At 38.3% G+C, this 17056-nt stretch overlaps 1 protein-coding gene across 4 annotated transcripts in view; it reads left to right on the top strand.

Moving 5' to 3' along the window:
- The window catches only part of st3gal3a (ST3 beta-galactoside alpha-2,3-sialyltransferase 3a), a 67524-nt gene that overhangs the window by 36453 nt on the left and 14015 nt on the right, over window positions 1-17056 (top strand). For all 4 annotated transcript variants that reach the window (XM_036571468.1, XM_036571467.1, XM_036571470.1 and 1 more), the window contains 3 exons: window positions 5142-5205; window positions 5859-5954; window positions 7450-7636. In XM_036571468.1, the coding sequence (XP_036427361.1) occupies window positions 5142-5205; window positions 5859-5954; window positions 7450-7636 (347 nt within the window). The remainder of the gene's footprint in view (window positions 1-5141; window positions 5206-5858; window positions 5955-7449; window positions 7637-17056) is intronic.

Raw genomic sequence — 17056 nt, forward strand, 5'->3', positions numbered from 1 at the left:
TTGGATCTTGGCCCAAATTTACACCCCACCAGACTATACAAAGTGACTAATGTAAATCTGACTTCCACTGTATGTCCACGGTTGTAAATCCTGACCATTAGGGGAAAGGTGTTGAACAGACACTGATCCCAAAGCTGTCTCCTGTCTCCGTGTCTGGGGTGTTAAAAACCCAGTTTATTCGTTCCATGTGTCTTTGAACTGATAAAGAATATCTAGCTGTTCATTGATGCATAACAATCCCAGTTTAAAGAAAGTTATATATTTCTTGTCAAATTAAAGATTTGAATCTTATTTCTAAAAACGTATTTTCCCATCGATTGACAAGACATTGACAGTTTATCATGTCCACGTACCTTGTAGCCACATGTATTGGCCGTTTTTAACAAAAATACCTGAATGCACTTTGTAGAGTTATGGTTGCAGACTGTAACACATCTGTTGCTGCACAATTTATCAGCCTCCTCCTTTACCCTTTTCATCAAAGGAAAGGGGCCACCATAGGACTACCACTGGCTATTTTGGTGGTCGACTATTATCAGCGCAACAGTCAGTATTGGTGACAAAGTGTCAGTGATAGTGGGTGCATGCAGATGTGAGTGTTGTATATTGGCCTATATATTTGAAATGACTATTTCTTTATTAAGTAGGCCTGTGCCGGCAAAACAGTCCTCTTTTTTGGGTAACTCACACAAATTTTAGCATCTAAGAGTTCATCTGAGGCCATTTGAAATAACCCACTTCGCCTGGTGGAAGATGAGACATGTCTTTGCTTATGTGTTTTTCAGGAGACCGAAGTAATTTCTGGTCTTAAACCAGACCCTGTAGTGTGAAAATATCCTAAAATATAGATCACACCATCCAGGCAACTTTTACTAGGTAATTTAATATTTTATTAATGCTGACTGTCACATCACCCAGTGTGAAGAAGTTCGGTTATGTTTACATGTAGGAATATTGCTGTGTTATTATGGTTTGCATAAAATAAATAAATAATTTTTTATTTTTACAGTGGTATCTCGTTTAACAACCACCAGGCACAGGCCTAGTATTGACTTGCAATCCCACTGACCTGAACATTTTGGGTGCTACTTACATTAAAACACTGCAGTAAAGTGTCAGCAAGTTCTTTTGTAGGTAGTTCTTCATACTTTAGTACCAGTGGGAAAAGTAAAATCTTTTTATTTATTTATTTTTATATGTATTATATTTAGTTATGATATTCATATCTGAAGATCAGAATCATGTCAGGCCCATCCTCCTTGCTCCAGATGCCCATACTAAAGAAATTCCATTTTGTTTGGAATTTGATTGGCATGCCTGACTGTTTAGGCATCCTATATTAAGATTTTTTTCCACTGTTTTTCTAGCTCAACACTGCAGTGTTATCTGTCCCCAGTATAATCAGTGAGGTATTCTCAGTCCTCATGCAATCGCCTGATTCTTGCCTGCTGACATGAACCCCTCAGTTCATTTAACTTTAAAGACCTTGATCTTCATACCCTCTTAAATAAAGCAATATGTCGCTCAAGGCCGTGTGTTACAATAATTTTCCACGGTTGATTAACCGTAACATGCAGCCTCGATTGGATCATTGCCTTTGTATAAAGTGGCTACAAAACACAATATGATTAAATACACCAGTATTCAATAAATAATGTTATTTATTATTAATAATAAACTGCTGGAAAGAACTGTTTATTATTAATAATAAGTTGAACACTAGGCTGTAGTTGCCACTCATGGTGGGCAGTATGGCATTCTTTTATCATTATCATGATATTCTGTAATTGTGATATTATTTTCTGAGCACATTGTGGACATCATCAGTACTTAAAGAACACTGACCAACAGCATGTTTTGTTACAAAGAGACCGTAATTAGGTGAATAAAAATCATTGTACCCAGTTTTGATGGCAGGCTTTTGAATGTACCGCTACTGTTGTGTTCTGTTGGTGTGTTAAAATATTGTGACATGCTTGAGGTCTTGTGAAATTGTCTCCAAAGTTGCCATTCATTTAGAGAAATTTCTGCAGTTTCATTGCATTTCAATGGATATAGAGAAAAGTTCAGAACAAAAAAAATATATATATTTTTTAGGTCTAAACCTTATTATCTTATTATTGGGTTTCTCTTTCTGTCCTTTACAAAAATGTCCTGGACCCTGATTCCTATCTCATCTTGCTGTTTGGCTCAGTGGAGAGGGCAGTCATCCCAGTCGAATCTGATTAAAGTCTGTGTATTTGTATGTGTGTTTATGGACTTGGTCAGTAATAGAACCGTGTATTTGGTGATGAGTTTTCCACTTGTTTCATGTAGCCATTCCTGTTTCCATTTTTAGTCACTGAACAGATGTCTGGAACATTAAAGTCCTTCATATTTTCCAAGAGAATTGTTAATTAAAGTGGAAGCAGTATGTCTCAGGGGAAATACAATTTACCAGTGACCTTTTTCCAGTTCAAATGGGGGAGGAAATGCAATTTCTTCAAAACATTTTTTTTTCCCAGATTTTTTTTACCTCCCAAAATGAAAAACCTGAACTTCAAAGTGTGTTCTGTAGAAATTGCTTTTCCTCCACATCTAACCTGAAAAGGTAGCCTAAGCAAGTGAAAGTATTATTACTTTAGTGAAATAACTGCATTGAAATGTCATAGTACATCCAGTTTCTATCAGCACAGGAACTGAAGTTTATTAGTCTCTGTTCTACTCTTTTTGGTTGCTGTTGATCTAAAATAAAATGTTAAAGCTCTAAAAAGCAAGGGGTCAGTAGTGACCGAGCAGTATAGACGCGGTCACCATCCTTACATAATTAAGTTAAATACAAAAATAGAATTAGTACCCCATTGTTCATTGCCTAAAGTGACATTCCTCGCTAATGTATTTGACGTAGAGCTGTTGTCATTTGAAAAAGATTTTTAAAAAATTATGAGCTATCACATTTTACTTGAGTACATGTAACTGAGTAGATTACTAGTTACAAACCACCTTTGGAAAAGGTCACTCGAAAATAGCTTTCAGTGCTTGTCTTAACATTTCTGTAGTCTATGTTACAGTAGTTTAATATGGTGTAGACAAAAATGAAAATTTAGAACATTCTGTTTGTCAAGTTCCGACTTTGTAACTGGGTGATGTTTATGGGAATGTTTGTTTATTTGTTAACTAGACAGCTAAAGTCATTTTTAGAATGTATGCTTTCAGAAGTTTTGATTGACTCCACTAGCGTTGTCTCTGGCTTGCGTCTAATGGTCTTGACTGCAAGAGCCCTGGACACATCGTACCTGAGGGCGCTTTCACACCTACCTCATTTAGTGCAGAGCTGTCAAACTTTCCCTTTAGTTCGGTTTGTTTTGACAGGTGTGAACACTACACCCGTACTCATGTATGCACCGACTAAAGCCGTGGGTCTCGCTTCTAAATGTAACCCTGGTCCAGTTCACCGCTGGTGGACATTTGGATGGTGCATGGTTGTGATGGTCTGCGCTGGTCTGATTGAACATCAGAGCATGTTTTTCTGCATCTTCTAGCAGCACGTCAGCACAGTATTGTCCTCATCTGCCTGTTTTAACATCTGACTCTTCATAGGTGCTCATAAGGGTGCTGCTGCTAATAATAGCAGACAAGCAACAAAATAATATCGAAGCAGTGCCTTTAGTTTTGGCACATGGATCGCAGAACCTATTGCATCAGCGACTTGATTGGTTAAATTCAGATTGATTAAGCAATGTAAAGAAGCAGATATCAAGTAAAGTTTATTATTGCTTTGATTGTGATATGCATAGATGTTAAGCATCTCTGTTTTTAATGCAGAATTTTTTTTTCTTAATTGTTAGCAAATGGTGAGAGTAACAGAGCACTTACATCTCTGCAATTTTTTTGACCAATAAACAAGTACTTGCGAGTATAATTTGGTGCCCTGTAGGTGTTGCAGTGTGAAACCAACCAAACCAAATGAAAAAGATAGTGTCACAAAAACCAAACTGTGGTTAGGGCTTAAGCAAACAAAGGTGTGATAGGTGTGAAAACACCCAAGTGAGTCAAGACAAAGTGATCCAGTCCAATCCAGGCCGTAACCAGACCAAAACCAGAAGTCTAAATATATTATTGTTTTATTGTCTAACTTTGAATTGTAACTTTTAGAAGCAATTGATGGTAAGATTATTCCTTCTAAGGCTTTTTCAGATTAACCACCTAAAGTCAAATGAATATAAATCAAACAACATACATCCATTTTTATTATTAAATGAAGACTTTATAAACACAAGTAATAGCATTCCAATTCGCCCCAGGGGATGAAATAAAAAATCAGATCCTCAACTAGCAACAGATTTGATTTAGAAATGGAGAGAGAGAAGCGTTTTGTTTTGTTTGAAGGTTTTGTTGATTTTCATTAACGATAGAAAAACAGTTCAGTTTTTAATTACCTCAGATGGAGGTATTGCACTTCCCCTGAAGTCCCTGAGACTGAGATAAGACAGTGTCAAAATGATGTAGGGACCAAGACCACTTATTTGCAGTCTCAAGACCGATAAGATGATTAATCATCAGCTAATTTCATGATCATGACAGACCTAGGCTTATCTACACAAATGCAAAATTGCGCCATAGAAATGTATGTGTTTTGTCATCACATACATTTTAAATATCTGTTCAAGGTGAAAGATTCACATTAAAATGTAGTAAACCTTGTATGATAATATCCCAAAAGATACTCCAAAGAGACAGAAATATGTAAACACAGAAGGGGGAAGAGAAGCTTTCTTGTAGATGTGTGCACGATGTTTCAAGTCTGTTCTCAGTAGTCTGATGGATTACCTGTGGCAGTGTATAAGTGGTTTAGAATTGACTTTGTTTTTTCCCATCATTTGAGAATGAGCAAGGAGCTTTCTTTGTTATCTACCATGGTGACATAATTTCAGTGCTAATTTGTGGGATGTAGTCTTCCATTACTTGTTAACTACATTAGCCTTATAGCTTAAGTACAAACAAAATTCAGACTCCAAGCATGTCTTGGCTGATTGGCTACATTTGATGTTGACTTAAACTGGACCATGCAAATGTTCTACAGGACTGGAGAAAAAGGACTTGTAACAGTGATTTGAGGAGTGTGTTCAGTGTTCTTAATGCTTATTGTTGTCTGCCTGCAGAAAAGATCATCGATGTTATTTTAGCCAAGACAAAGAACTATGGACTTGGACCTGAACTGGACAGGTACAAACCAACACATCAGCGTTTTGCACCTTGTTCTTTATAAGACTTGCTCAGTTCTTACTCAAAGAGAAGACAAACAGGAAGCCATGACTAGTGAAACTTGTACTCTTTGAAGGCCCTTATCATATCAGTACTGCCATATATAGACACTAAGCTGCAAATATAGTCCATATTGAAATTGAACACATTTATTGCTGCCCATTCAGCGTACAGCAGTTTAGCTCCACCCACACATATTGAGGTGATGCAGAGTGTTGTTCCTGCAGACAGGAACCAGATTGATCAATGCAGCCAACTAAAGGATCCATATATGTAAAAGAAGCTGCTGAAGCTAATTTTTCCCAGGTCCCTGAAGAATTCAGTCTGAATAGTGTATTCCCACTTTCAGAGCAGACTTCTTTGTGACTGTGGCAAAATACAGCACATCCAATCATAAGAGATTATTTACATATATCAAAAGGTACAGTAACATAAAACAGCCCAGGGTTGCAAAACTATCATTAAAATGAATTTTTAAAAATGTCTGTTTTGGTTATAAATATATAAAAACTATAGCCTTTAAAGACAGCACAGTTGTGTACATTCTCAAGCATCACCAGCTAACTTTACCTGCCAGTTTTGCTTGCTTATCATCCTGTTTGTGTCCTTTACAGTTTGAGTTGTAAAAGGTGTATTATCATTGGGAATGGAGGCATCCTCTCCAATAAATCCTTGGGCTCCAAAATTGATGAGTATGATGTGGTCATAAGGTATGTTATACATATTATTTTACATTACAGTTGAGTGCATCACCATATGAAATTAGTTATAATTTTTAATATATACTGTCAAATAACTTGAACATTTGTGACTATGTTAGCTTTGTTGCCCTTGAGGTATTTAACAGCTGTATGAGCTAAAAATAAACCTCATGCTCATTAGGCCAGAACTGTCGAATGCGTGGTAATATTGTCCTCATAAATGTTTTTAACTTGCTGCCTCACAGCAAGAAGGACCTTGGTTCAATTCCCTGCCCAGGTGACCAGGGAGTTCACATGTTTTTTTCCCCCCGTGTCTGTGTGGGATTCCTACGGGTGCTCCGGTTTCCTCCCACAGTCCAAAGACATGTGGTCTGGCGAACTTTTCGATACAGAAAATAAACACTAACGTAACTTATTTATTTATTGTGTTTCCCAGAATGTTTTATTCTTGTTCTTTTTTGGTTTGTTTTCTCCAAAAGTAGTCCTAAAAAGGCAACAGTGCTTGTTGAAGTCATTTTGTTTGAAGATATAAAATTGATAAACAATAATACAAACAAAAGTGCAATATCTATGTAAAAGTAAATGAAAAATTTAAACTGTAAGGTTACATCTCAATGTTAAATGTACTGAGCATTACAAGTTAATTTACAGTCTGATCTTACGTTTCTGTATAAAGTGTGGCTCTAACTTTCTAGCTGAAATGGGTGTAAAATTTTCTAACATGGCTCAATCACTCCCAGCAAGCTGCATAGCCCAGGACACTCTACAATGCAGATCGTAAGCTATAAACATACCTATGGAGATATGTTTCAGCTGTTGTGGGGAAAAGCCTGAAGTTGGCTTTCTGTTCACCAGCTTTATATTAAAATTTTCTGTTCCATTTTAATCTCCACTATACAGCTGTCGTAGCTGGAAATAACTGTTTTGGGTAGCCTCCCTTGGATGGTTGATTAGCCAAGCTGTTCAAAGTGCTTGAGCTGGAACAAGTGAAACCGTCCTCACATCTGTCTCTTGTTATCATGGATTGTGTCAAATAGAACTATAGAAATCATTCCTAGTAGTTCACATTTTATAGCACGAAACCTAACAGTATTTGGTTCCCAGTGCATGTAGTCTTGCAGTCCCTCAATCAGAAAAAAGAATGTTAACATGCATATTGTGATACCCCTAACATGCATCATTTTCAAAATATTCTGATCCTGTTTTCTCGAGGTAGGCAGTATGACAGTTATCAATATCTTGACAAATTACTTCCATGTTTTGCATGTCTAAGTATATCATGATTGTCATCACCTGCTTGTACCGGAAAGAAAAGGTTTATGTTTGCAAATTATTGGTTTGCAAGCCTCAGATAAATGGAAAAAGCATCATCCGTACCTTGCAAACAAAAGATCAACTCACGCTTGTGAGTTTATATGAGGAGAAATGAGAAGAATAAGAACAAGGATCATGTCACATAAGTACCATGATGTTCCAGTTTAATTTTTGTAATGTGTGTGTACAGGTTGAACGAAGCTCCCGTAAGTGGCTTTGAGAAGGACGTAGGCTCCAAGACCACCATGCGCATCACCTACCCAGAGGGAGCCATCCAGAAGCCTGAACGCTATGAGAAAACTTCACTATTCGTCTTCTCTGCCTTCAAACCGCTGGACTTCAGATGGCTCAGACAGATGGTGTTCAAGGAGAGACTTGTAAGTCAAGAATGTCCTGTCAGGTTCATGGAAGGGTGGGAGCTTTAGCTGAAGCACTGAGCTGAATCTCTACACTGTCATTCAGAAGTTTGGAATATACTTTAATGGTGTATTTACAGTCATTTTTGTGAAGTTATCTGCTTCAAGCTTTCTTCACCACTTTTGAAATAGAAAGGATTTTAAATATTAATTTGATATTAATTTTATTGCAGCTTCATACTCAACATTTCAGTCATTTTAGAATCATCTACAGCTCGCATCAAAATTTTATTTATTTATTCATATATTTAATGTTCTTAACAGCTTAGAAGTGATTTCAAATCTGTGAAGTTGAACCCAACTAGCATATTAGAATCATTTTGTACATTTTTCTGGGGCCAAACTGCTTGCAGGTTATATATTATTGAGTAAACTTTTCAACCTTTTGAATGTTTTTTTTGCACAACAGAACATCATCTGCATTTAAGACACAGATGTAAAATGTTAGACTTCAGTGAAAAGGGAGCGTGTTTAAAGTTACTCTTTGTCATCGTGGGCCATGTCAGCATGGGCTTTGATGGATATATACATCACAGTGCACTAATTCATGTTTACACCCCTATTACCTAAAACTAGCTGATGGTGGTGCTGGTAACAGTAGAGGGCAGCGTGCTGCTAGCACTGGAAGCTTTGGCATTAAAGACAAGGGATGAAATACCTCCTGGGAAATTCAGTTTTGGGATCCTTTAAGCCTTCGGCCGATGACTTAAGAATGTGAGGAATCCATTTAAATGTGATAATCCTTGAATAGCCCACAGCCAGTCATCATTAAAGAGACATGAGACATGTATTTGCACCCATGCTGTCTGAGTTATTACGTGTTATGCTCTCTTAGTACTGTCACAGTTGGCGTGTATAGTTCCAGTCTTGTTAATTCTTTCACGCAAACATTTGGGACAAGTGCCAGCATGCTTATAATAAAGCAATCATAGCTTCGTCATGAAGAGAATTTGCACTGAAACTGTCTGCAGGCTGTTTTGAGTAACAGTCCTCCAAGACTGGAGTTCATGTAACAACTCTGCCTGACAAAATCATTTTAAATAAATATTACTTTTCTTTGTCATTTTACAAAAACCTAAGGCTTTTTTTACAGTTCAGTTATTATAGTAGTTTCTGTTACTTCATGAATTATATAATTTTATGTCACCTATGAAATCGATTAGTAGAATTTATCCTTTTTTCCCTCATTTCCATTTTGTGTGCATGAGCATTATGTGAAACTTCTGTTCTGGTTTTACTTCATTTACAAACACAGAAGTGAGTTGTTGATATGAGGGATTGTCATGCAGGACTGCTGGCTCACAAGTAAAGCTGCATCAGAAACAGTATTTTTTCATACTTCTTTATAGTTGGGTGTTTAGCTGCCATGAGGTTTTCACACAGAGTTGATTTTTCCAGACTACTGAGAGACCAGAGGTCATTTGTTTTTCGAGCTAGTGATTTCTGGTGACAGGAGACAGCGCAAGCATAGGCAGAGTTGGCGACACGGCAAAGTTAAGCAAAGTTTAACTTCATGCAAATTAGGAGTAAAGCGATGTGGCGTTTACCAGTGAGAATTGAGCAGGGTGGTATGTGCTTTATCTCCACCACTGAAACGGTGTGCCCGATTTTCGTTCCTGGATATGGGTTCCTACTAGAGATGGAGGAACAGCGGCGGTGCTTTCACTGCAAATACACAGCAGGGATTGCAAAGACCAAACACTGCTGTTTTTTTTCACCTACTGCACAGACCTGATCCTCTACCCAGGGATTAAGGTTATAGACAAATGATTTCTCTGCAGGATTTTTATTTTTACCATGAATGCATCTGATTTGTGGTAAGAGCCAGGCTGGAAGGTGTCTGATTTGTGGTCAAATTAAATTTGTTTACGCTCTGTAGTCACTACCCAGCAAAGTACAGCGTGCTGCCATGACATTTGCATGGTGTGAGTAAAAGCATGGCAACCAACAGTCAACTTAAGTTCACGCCCACAAGTGATGAGCGACCAGTGATTTGAGTGACAAGCGGCAAAAAGTTACTGCTTATGTGAACACAGGGTCACAGTTTTGGCGTGAGTTTAATGATTTTGGGTCTTTTTTCACACTGTGCAAAGAAATCTTAAGCCAGCCAACTGACACACTCAACAAACATGCATCGCGACTGTTTCATGTTTCTGAATGATGACATCCGATTGGTTCATATAGTACCCTTTATAAGCCTAGACCAGCTCCAAAAATCTCTCTCTCTCTCTCGCTCTCGCTCTCACTCTCTCTGTGTGTTTCAAACTGGCAAACCCCTTTAACAATGGGCCAGTTTCCACTGGTTTTCCACCGTTATTGAGCAGCAAGTTACATTTATTAGCAGTTGCAATATGTTTCTCATATTAAAGATAACTTGCACTTATTAAATCCCTTTAAATTTTCATTTTAGATAGGCTTGCAGCTCATTAGAAGACAGACCTCCCATTGTATGGGCTCATCTACAAGCACATCACTGGTGAGATATCGTTGTTCCTGAATTCAGCTCAGTGCAGTTCATCCAAACTTTTAGAGTCTCAAGGGAATATTTTGATTACATTTGTGTAATTTCCATGTACACCTTGGCTTTTCTTTGAGAACTTTAGAGTATTTCGAGTATTTCCCGTGAAGCATCAGTGTTGTCAGGCACAGAACGGTTTGAGATTTTGCCACCGGCACCATGTCAGTAGAAAAGAGCTATCATTCACTCGTTACTTCAGTGCTAAATTATTTCTAAAACCCACACAAATCTATACTAATGGGAAAGTGCAAGACAAGCAAGTTAGTGCTTTATAAATGCAATTACAGTAAATACCTTTTAACAAGAATGGTAACACCTTTTGAACAAGACAGCCTTTATGCTTGATTAAAATTATGAACATCCGATGGTCTCTGGAGCTGCTCAAGGACTTGTTTAAGAACCATAGGTCCGCATACTAATGACTCTTGCTATGGTTCAAACTAGTGTTTTAAGCAGTGGAACAGTGGAAGTGTGCTTGTGCACACAAAATCTCACTCCAGTCTCACTCCAACCATGTGAAAATCTCACTCAAGTCAACCTCACCAAAGTTAGCAACCCTGGCACTGTGTGTGGAGGACTTGGAGGCTCTGCTTTAGCTCAGAGCATTGAGCTATGGACTATCGCACTGACAGTATTTGTTGAAAAATTTTTTTTTGTCCTCAAATCATTCAACCATATTTGATTTTTTGTTTGTTTGTTTTTTGTTATCTAAGACTTGTAAAAATGCCCTGTGGCCTTGCACAAAAAGAAAAATTGTTCTAGATATAGAATATGTAACTGCAAAAAAACAGTTTCTAACCAGTTTTAAAGAAACAAACAAACTTTTGACCAAAACATTGCCTTTTTTTCAATCTCCTTAACTTCTCTTCATTGTTTTCATTATTCAGATGTTCCTACACACATCGTAAGCACTATTGTTGTGTATTGAGAGGAAATCTATTGTGTTGCCTCTCTCTGCGATAAGGCTGGCTGTTAAGAAGAGTGTATGTCTGTGTAAAGGAGCTGTCTTTGTGTGGCAGCCAGTATTGCATTCCCTCAGGTGACTGACAGGTACTTAATGATGTGCTTAATCATCGGGGCTGAGAAGAATAATAGACTGCTTATCTCTGAGGGAGAGCTGTGCTTTGTTATTGAAGCAGCTTCTTGTGTTTGTTATCTGCTAATGCTAATCGAAATGGGTGCCCACACATCTGGCCTCTATTCTGTGGGTGAAGTGTCTTCCCATGGTGAAAGCCGACACTACTGCAGCGTTACTGCAGGCACGCCGGACACCCAAGGACACGGGCTGCATTATCTGAGCTTCTGGGATGCTACACTGTTATTAGACACTCTGTTTGATGAAGAACTGTGTAGTGTTTGTAATGCCACGCAGTTTAAGCATTTCACAGCTTAAATGCCATGGCAAAAAAAGCCATATGACTAAGTTCTGAGGACTTCAAAGTAGTCTTTTGGAATGTACTTGAAAGAATAGTGACACGTTAGATGTCTGAGGTTTCTTGTAGTTTTGTACTATAGCTACATGATGTTGCTAACAAGCAAGGAAAGCTTTTGACGATAAGTGCAAATAGCATGCTTAAATCTATACACAATTGCCACAGACTTGTTAAATAATCTGATATACCTGCATACGTTGTTTCTGACACTGAATGACATACTGTTGTCTATAAATTTGACTAAACTACAGTGCTGTGCAAAAGTCAGAGACCTTAATTTGGTTAAATATGGGGTAAAAACAGCCATCGAGTACAAGTTAGTAATTTTTCAGCACAACACAAAAAAGTAGAAATATATTTAACTAAAAATGACACAGAAAAACTAAATATGATTATTTTTAGTATATTTCTTCATGCTACTGCTGTATTACTGCTTTCATTCTTTTTGACTTGCTTTCAGGTTTTTTTTAAATATCTACAGGGATATTTTACCGCATCTCCAAAGTTCAGTCTTAGATGTTGGTTACATTTTCTGGTTCTCATGATCAAAGTAATCCCAAACACATTCAGTGATGTTGAGGTCTAGACTCTGCTGTGGTCCATCCATTGTTCTGAAAACACCGATAGCTTCATGGTTTGATTTTGCAAATTTGCTTCTTTTATGTCAATTTCCTTTTTACAGTAAGGGCTTCTTAACAGCTACACATCCTTTCAGACCCACAACGTTGAGTGGTCTTCTCACAGTGGAAGGATGGACAGAAACGCCTGTGGATTTTTCAGATCTGAGCCAAGAGTGGAGCTTGATTTTCTTCTATCTCTGAAAGATGAAAAGTACTGTTTATCTGATGGCGACAGTTTTGGTGGTCTACTAGGTGTTGCATAATTGTTTAAAGTCCCATTTTTCCTGTGGTTTTCTCTCCAGTGATCTCTGACTTTAGTACAATGCTGTGTGTTGCATAACTAAAAACTGTAGTAGCAGCCACCAGAATTTTCTCCAGTTTTTTTACATTGCTGAGTGGTCCAAAGCAAACATGGGAAACTCTACGTTTTGGTCGAGGGAAAACTGTGTCCATTTGATTAATCGCAAAACGACTCCTTTAAGATAAGGAACGGGCAGAGCCAGTTTCCTGTTAGAATTGAGTCTAATTCACACAGAACAATAACCACACTGAGCCCACACACAGCTCAAAGAAGAGTAGAGAGACTCTTTATAGCTCAAGATGAATTCAGTGTCCTCCTGCAATCTGATAAGGTTAGTGGATCAGACTCATTGGCCTTTTTGAGAAGAATTTGCGTAGCACTGATCCCTCAGAGGAAGGCTGCTGGGCGGACTATAAAAGGCACCTGTCTTTAGTCTTGAGATAACACAGCATGTATCCTTCTCCATTAGAGTTCTCCCTAACAGGTCAAAGAGCCATTAGGGCTGACTTACGATGGAAGGAGGGATGAGGAACTTAAAGGAGGGGGAAAATGTGTTCATTCCATTCCACTAAAACCTGCAACATGCACCCATTGGGAAGCATTTTATTTGGAGATGGCCCTCCTGCCTAGATGCTCCTTTGGGACAAAAAAGATCTGTGTGGAAAGTTCATCAATCATAGATTAGCCTGAGAGAGTACACGGGGCTGCATTTAGGAGATTTGGCCCCCGTCTTTACGCAGAGTTTGATGAATAGCTCCGATTTACTGGAAGACTTGTTTTTTTAAAAGGTGCCATCATTAAACAAAGATTTAGAGAATCTATCCAATTAACAAAAATGCACAGACACAACAAATGAAGTGATTCTTACAAGGTAATTGTTTTCCGTTTGGATGTTTTTATCACTTTGAAAACATTGTCTCTCATTGACCCATTTAGGTCAAACACTGTTGGTTCAAGTCCTCATCCAGTCTGCAATCAGAAGACTAATTTACACATGAAATTGAGTGGAACATCCCGGTTGAACTTCTGAAGTATGTGAATTTGGAAGCGACTTCATTTACTTATTATTCTTCAGATCAAAACATTGTAAAGGGGATGTTGATGATCATGATGATAATTAGGAGGTGAAAGGGAAAGTAGACGTTTTTGTACAGTGTGTGGCGTTTGCCATTAATCTGAGTGATCTATCGAAGCTCTCTCCAAAGTCCTTGCTCCTCTGTAAAGATGCATTATATTGCAATTGGACTGCTTTCATCTCAGTTGGTTTGGAAATAGTCTGTCTCACAAGGCCTTTAAAAGAGTAAGTAAGAAACAAACTCTTGGAAAAATAAACAAGAACAACCAAAATGTCTGACTTTAAATGATGCACTATAAGGGTTTGAATTGATTCAGATAGGCCGGCTGTTTAGAGATGTTCTTGTGTGGTCTGCTGTGGAGAAATGCTGGCCTGTCTCTGGCGGAAGCCTCGAGTCACGTTAGGAGCTTCAGTCATGTCAGCTGTTGTAGAAGGAGACTGGCTGGAGCTACTTTAGCCTTTGTTTTCTCTCTCTTTTGCTTTGAAATCAACTTCAAACACACTTAGAGTAACGTAAACATGAACAGGTGGGCACAAGCACCAAGGACAATCAGCTGGGTGACATCAAATTCTCAACACAGTGATATTTTCCATCAGAAATATTGTGATGCCCAGTATTATTTTCTTCACAGAAAACAATAACTCAATGTATCCAACAAGTGATTGATTGATTGAACTGTCAGCAAATACATTTCATACTTCAACCGTGAAAGTGCTCACTAAGATCTGTTGTGTATTATTTCTTACTTCTGTGGTGGAGTAGTGAGTCAAATGCGATAGGCTTGTAAAGATTTTCGGTCATCCATGAATTGGCTACAAGCATTAGGCCAAGGCAGCTGAACTTGTGGTTTAATCTCGAGGACATTCGCTCATCCATTGGGCATCTTTAGTTCAAATGTTTGTGTTGTGACCATTCACTGGCATCTGAACCTCTAGTAGATTCGTGCCCACAATATCATGAAACTTGTTTGTCACAGTTTTTGAAGGTGTAATCTGGTATGACATCACCTTCATCTCTTAATTGTGAAGCTTATGAAGCTGCCTGGATAAAATGTCTTCAAGATTAAACAAGGCCAGTCACAACGGTTTGCTACCACCAGAATGTCCAGTAGTTCCCAACCCTCATTTTGAAGGGTTTTTTAATTTAGATAATTGAGTATTGGTTTATGTTAGTATTTGTTTTATTATTTAGTATTCAGAACCTTTATCTTTTGTTAAGAGTTAGTGGTGTTTTGTTAGTTAGAGAAACCAGGACCTGATGGGCTATAAAAAATTGTCATACCCTTTGCTGAAGTATTCTCTTATTCTAATATTGTATTGTATTATTTTATACTAATGCTGTTTGCTATCCGGTGTCGACCAGAGGAGGATGGGTTCCCCTTTTGAGTCTTAGTTCCTCTCAAGGTTTCTTCCTCTTGCTCTTAGGGAGTTTTTCCTTGCCACTGTCACCATTAGCTTGCTCATGGGGGCTTGGACCAGGATTTTTCTGTAAAGCTGCTTTGTGACACCTGTGGTAAAAAGGTAAAAAAGCGCTATATAAATAAACTTTGACTTGACTTGAAGGCTGAACACAGCCAAGAAAAATTGTGTACTTTTCATAATTAATCTTACGTTAAGTATGGAATGTATGTCTTTTTTTATTATTTATTTTTTTTGGTGGGGAGAATGCTGGAAGCTTTATACTCCTCTAGCTGAAGCTTGGCACTGGGCTTGGTGAAGCAGCGGTTCAAAGAAGACTGTCAAATCCATTATATATGCAGGACCTACCTGAGAAGATGCTTTGATGAATATGGAGTTGTGTGCTGCAGTGTATTTACCCAGTATATTACCAAATAGCTGTCTCATGTTAACAGAAACTTTGCAAGTATTATTTTTATTGATGTCAAAGTTAAATTATTAACGCCACTGGGTTTTTTTCCATTTTAAACGGCATTTAAACCCTTCGAACCATCTGTTTTTCCGCCCTGAAGCCCAGCTGCTCGCATGCTGTTGCTGTGACTCTGCAGCTGTAGCCTCCTCATTCAGTACAGCTTTTAAATGGCAAGCTCCATTAATGATTTTTGATGAAAAACAAAGTTATTTCCAGGTATTTCAGTGCAATCAGTTTATCATCAAAGTACAGCAAGTCTGATGTATCATTTAGAAGCAAGACACACCGCTGAAGCAGCAGTAACTGTGCAAACACTTTTGCTTTTTCTGGACGTCAGTAATGAAAATTGAATGTTCACCCTATTGAGATCACATGATTTTCATGTTCAGTTAATGTGAAACCTGCATTTAAACGATGAAAATAACGTTACTGAGTTATTGAAAGTAATACATTCTGTGACACTTATTTTGGGCACTCATATTGCTGTAACAAAAATTATTGCTTTTTGAAAGGGGGAAAAAAAACTATTTGAGCAAATAAAACAAATACAATCACCATTAACTACACAAAAGAATACAATTAGTCATTACTAATTACTTTAATCGTTGACAGCCCTAATTATTTTTTATACATAATTCAAGTGAAATAGTAAAATTCAAACATTAACTGCAGTGCATCATCGTCTAGTGACTCAGACAGGAGGTGAGGGTCATCACCCCTCCTTCCTCACACACACTTACTGTGAGGATTGTCACTGCTTATGAATGAGCGAGTGTGTGTGTGCGGGGTGGACACTGATTGCGGGCTGAGATAAACTCCCGGGCTTTCACCTCCACACTGCCACTCTCACTGAGAGCCGGCATTGTCACATGAGCGATAATCTCTCTCATAACTCCTTCAGAAAGCGGAAAAAACCCGAGCCTTCATCAGGCGCAGAGATCAGAGGGCAACGCCATTACACAAAAATGTGTTGAGGCAAGAATTCTTTTCAGCTGAGAGGAAGAGATGTTGGTGGACAGGCTCTGAGCCGAGGGGCTATGAGGATAACTTTCTGAATGGAGTGAGATGGGGTATCTTCTGTGTGTGTCTGTGTGTGGGTGTGGATTTCTCTGAACCACTGAGGCGCTAAAGATCATTGTAAGATGGTTCAAAAAGAGTGTCATTTATACGCCCTGAGTGCTCTGTGGCCTGAAGGCTGACATGCTTTTGCTCAACAGTGCAGTTTCTTCTTCTTCCCTTGGCCATAAGCTGGTGTTGAATGTCTTGCTCTGGAATATTTCAGAGACCAGCCATCCACTGCTTCAGGCAGCGTACCACCCATGCAGTGCCTAGAGTTTACAAGAACAGCTAGAGATGGAACAATGGCGCTTAATACCAATCAGTACCAATACTGATGTTGATATCTTGAGTATTGCCCGATGTTGATCCGATATATCTTCTTTAAAAACTACTAAGCTTTAAATTAGCTATGGTTAGGGCTGTCGTGATTCAGAAATTTTAGATGATTGTTTTATAGATATTTGTAATTAACAAATTAATTGTCTTGTTCAATGAAGGCAGCAAT

This window comes from Colossoma macropomum, unplaced genomic scaffold (assembly GCF_904425465.1).
Source record: "Colossoma macropomum unplaced genomic scaffold, Colossoma_macropomum, whole genome shotgun sequence".
NCBI lineage: Eukaryota > Metazoa > Chordata > Actinopteri > Characiformes > Serrasalmidae > Colossoma > Colossoma macropomum.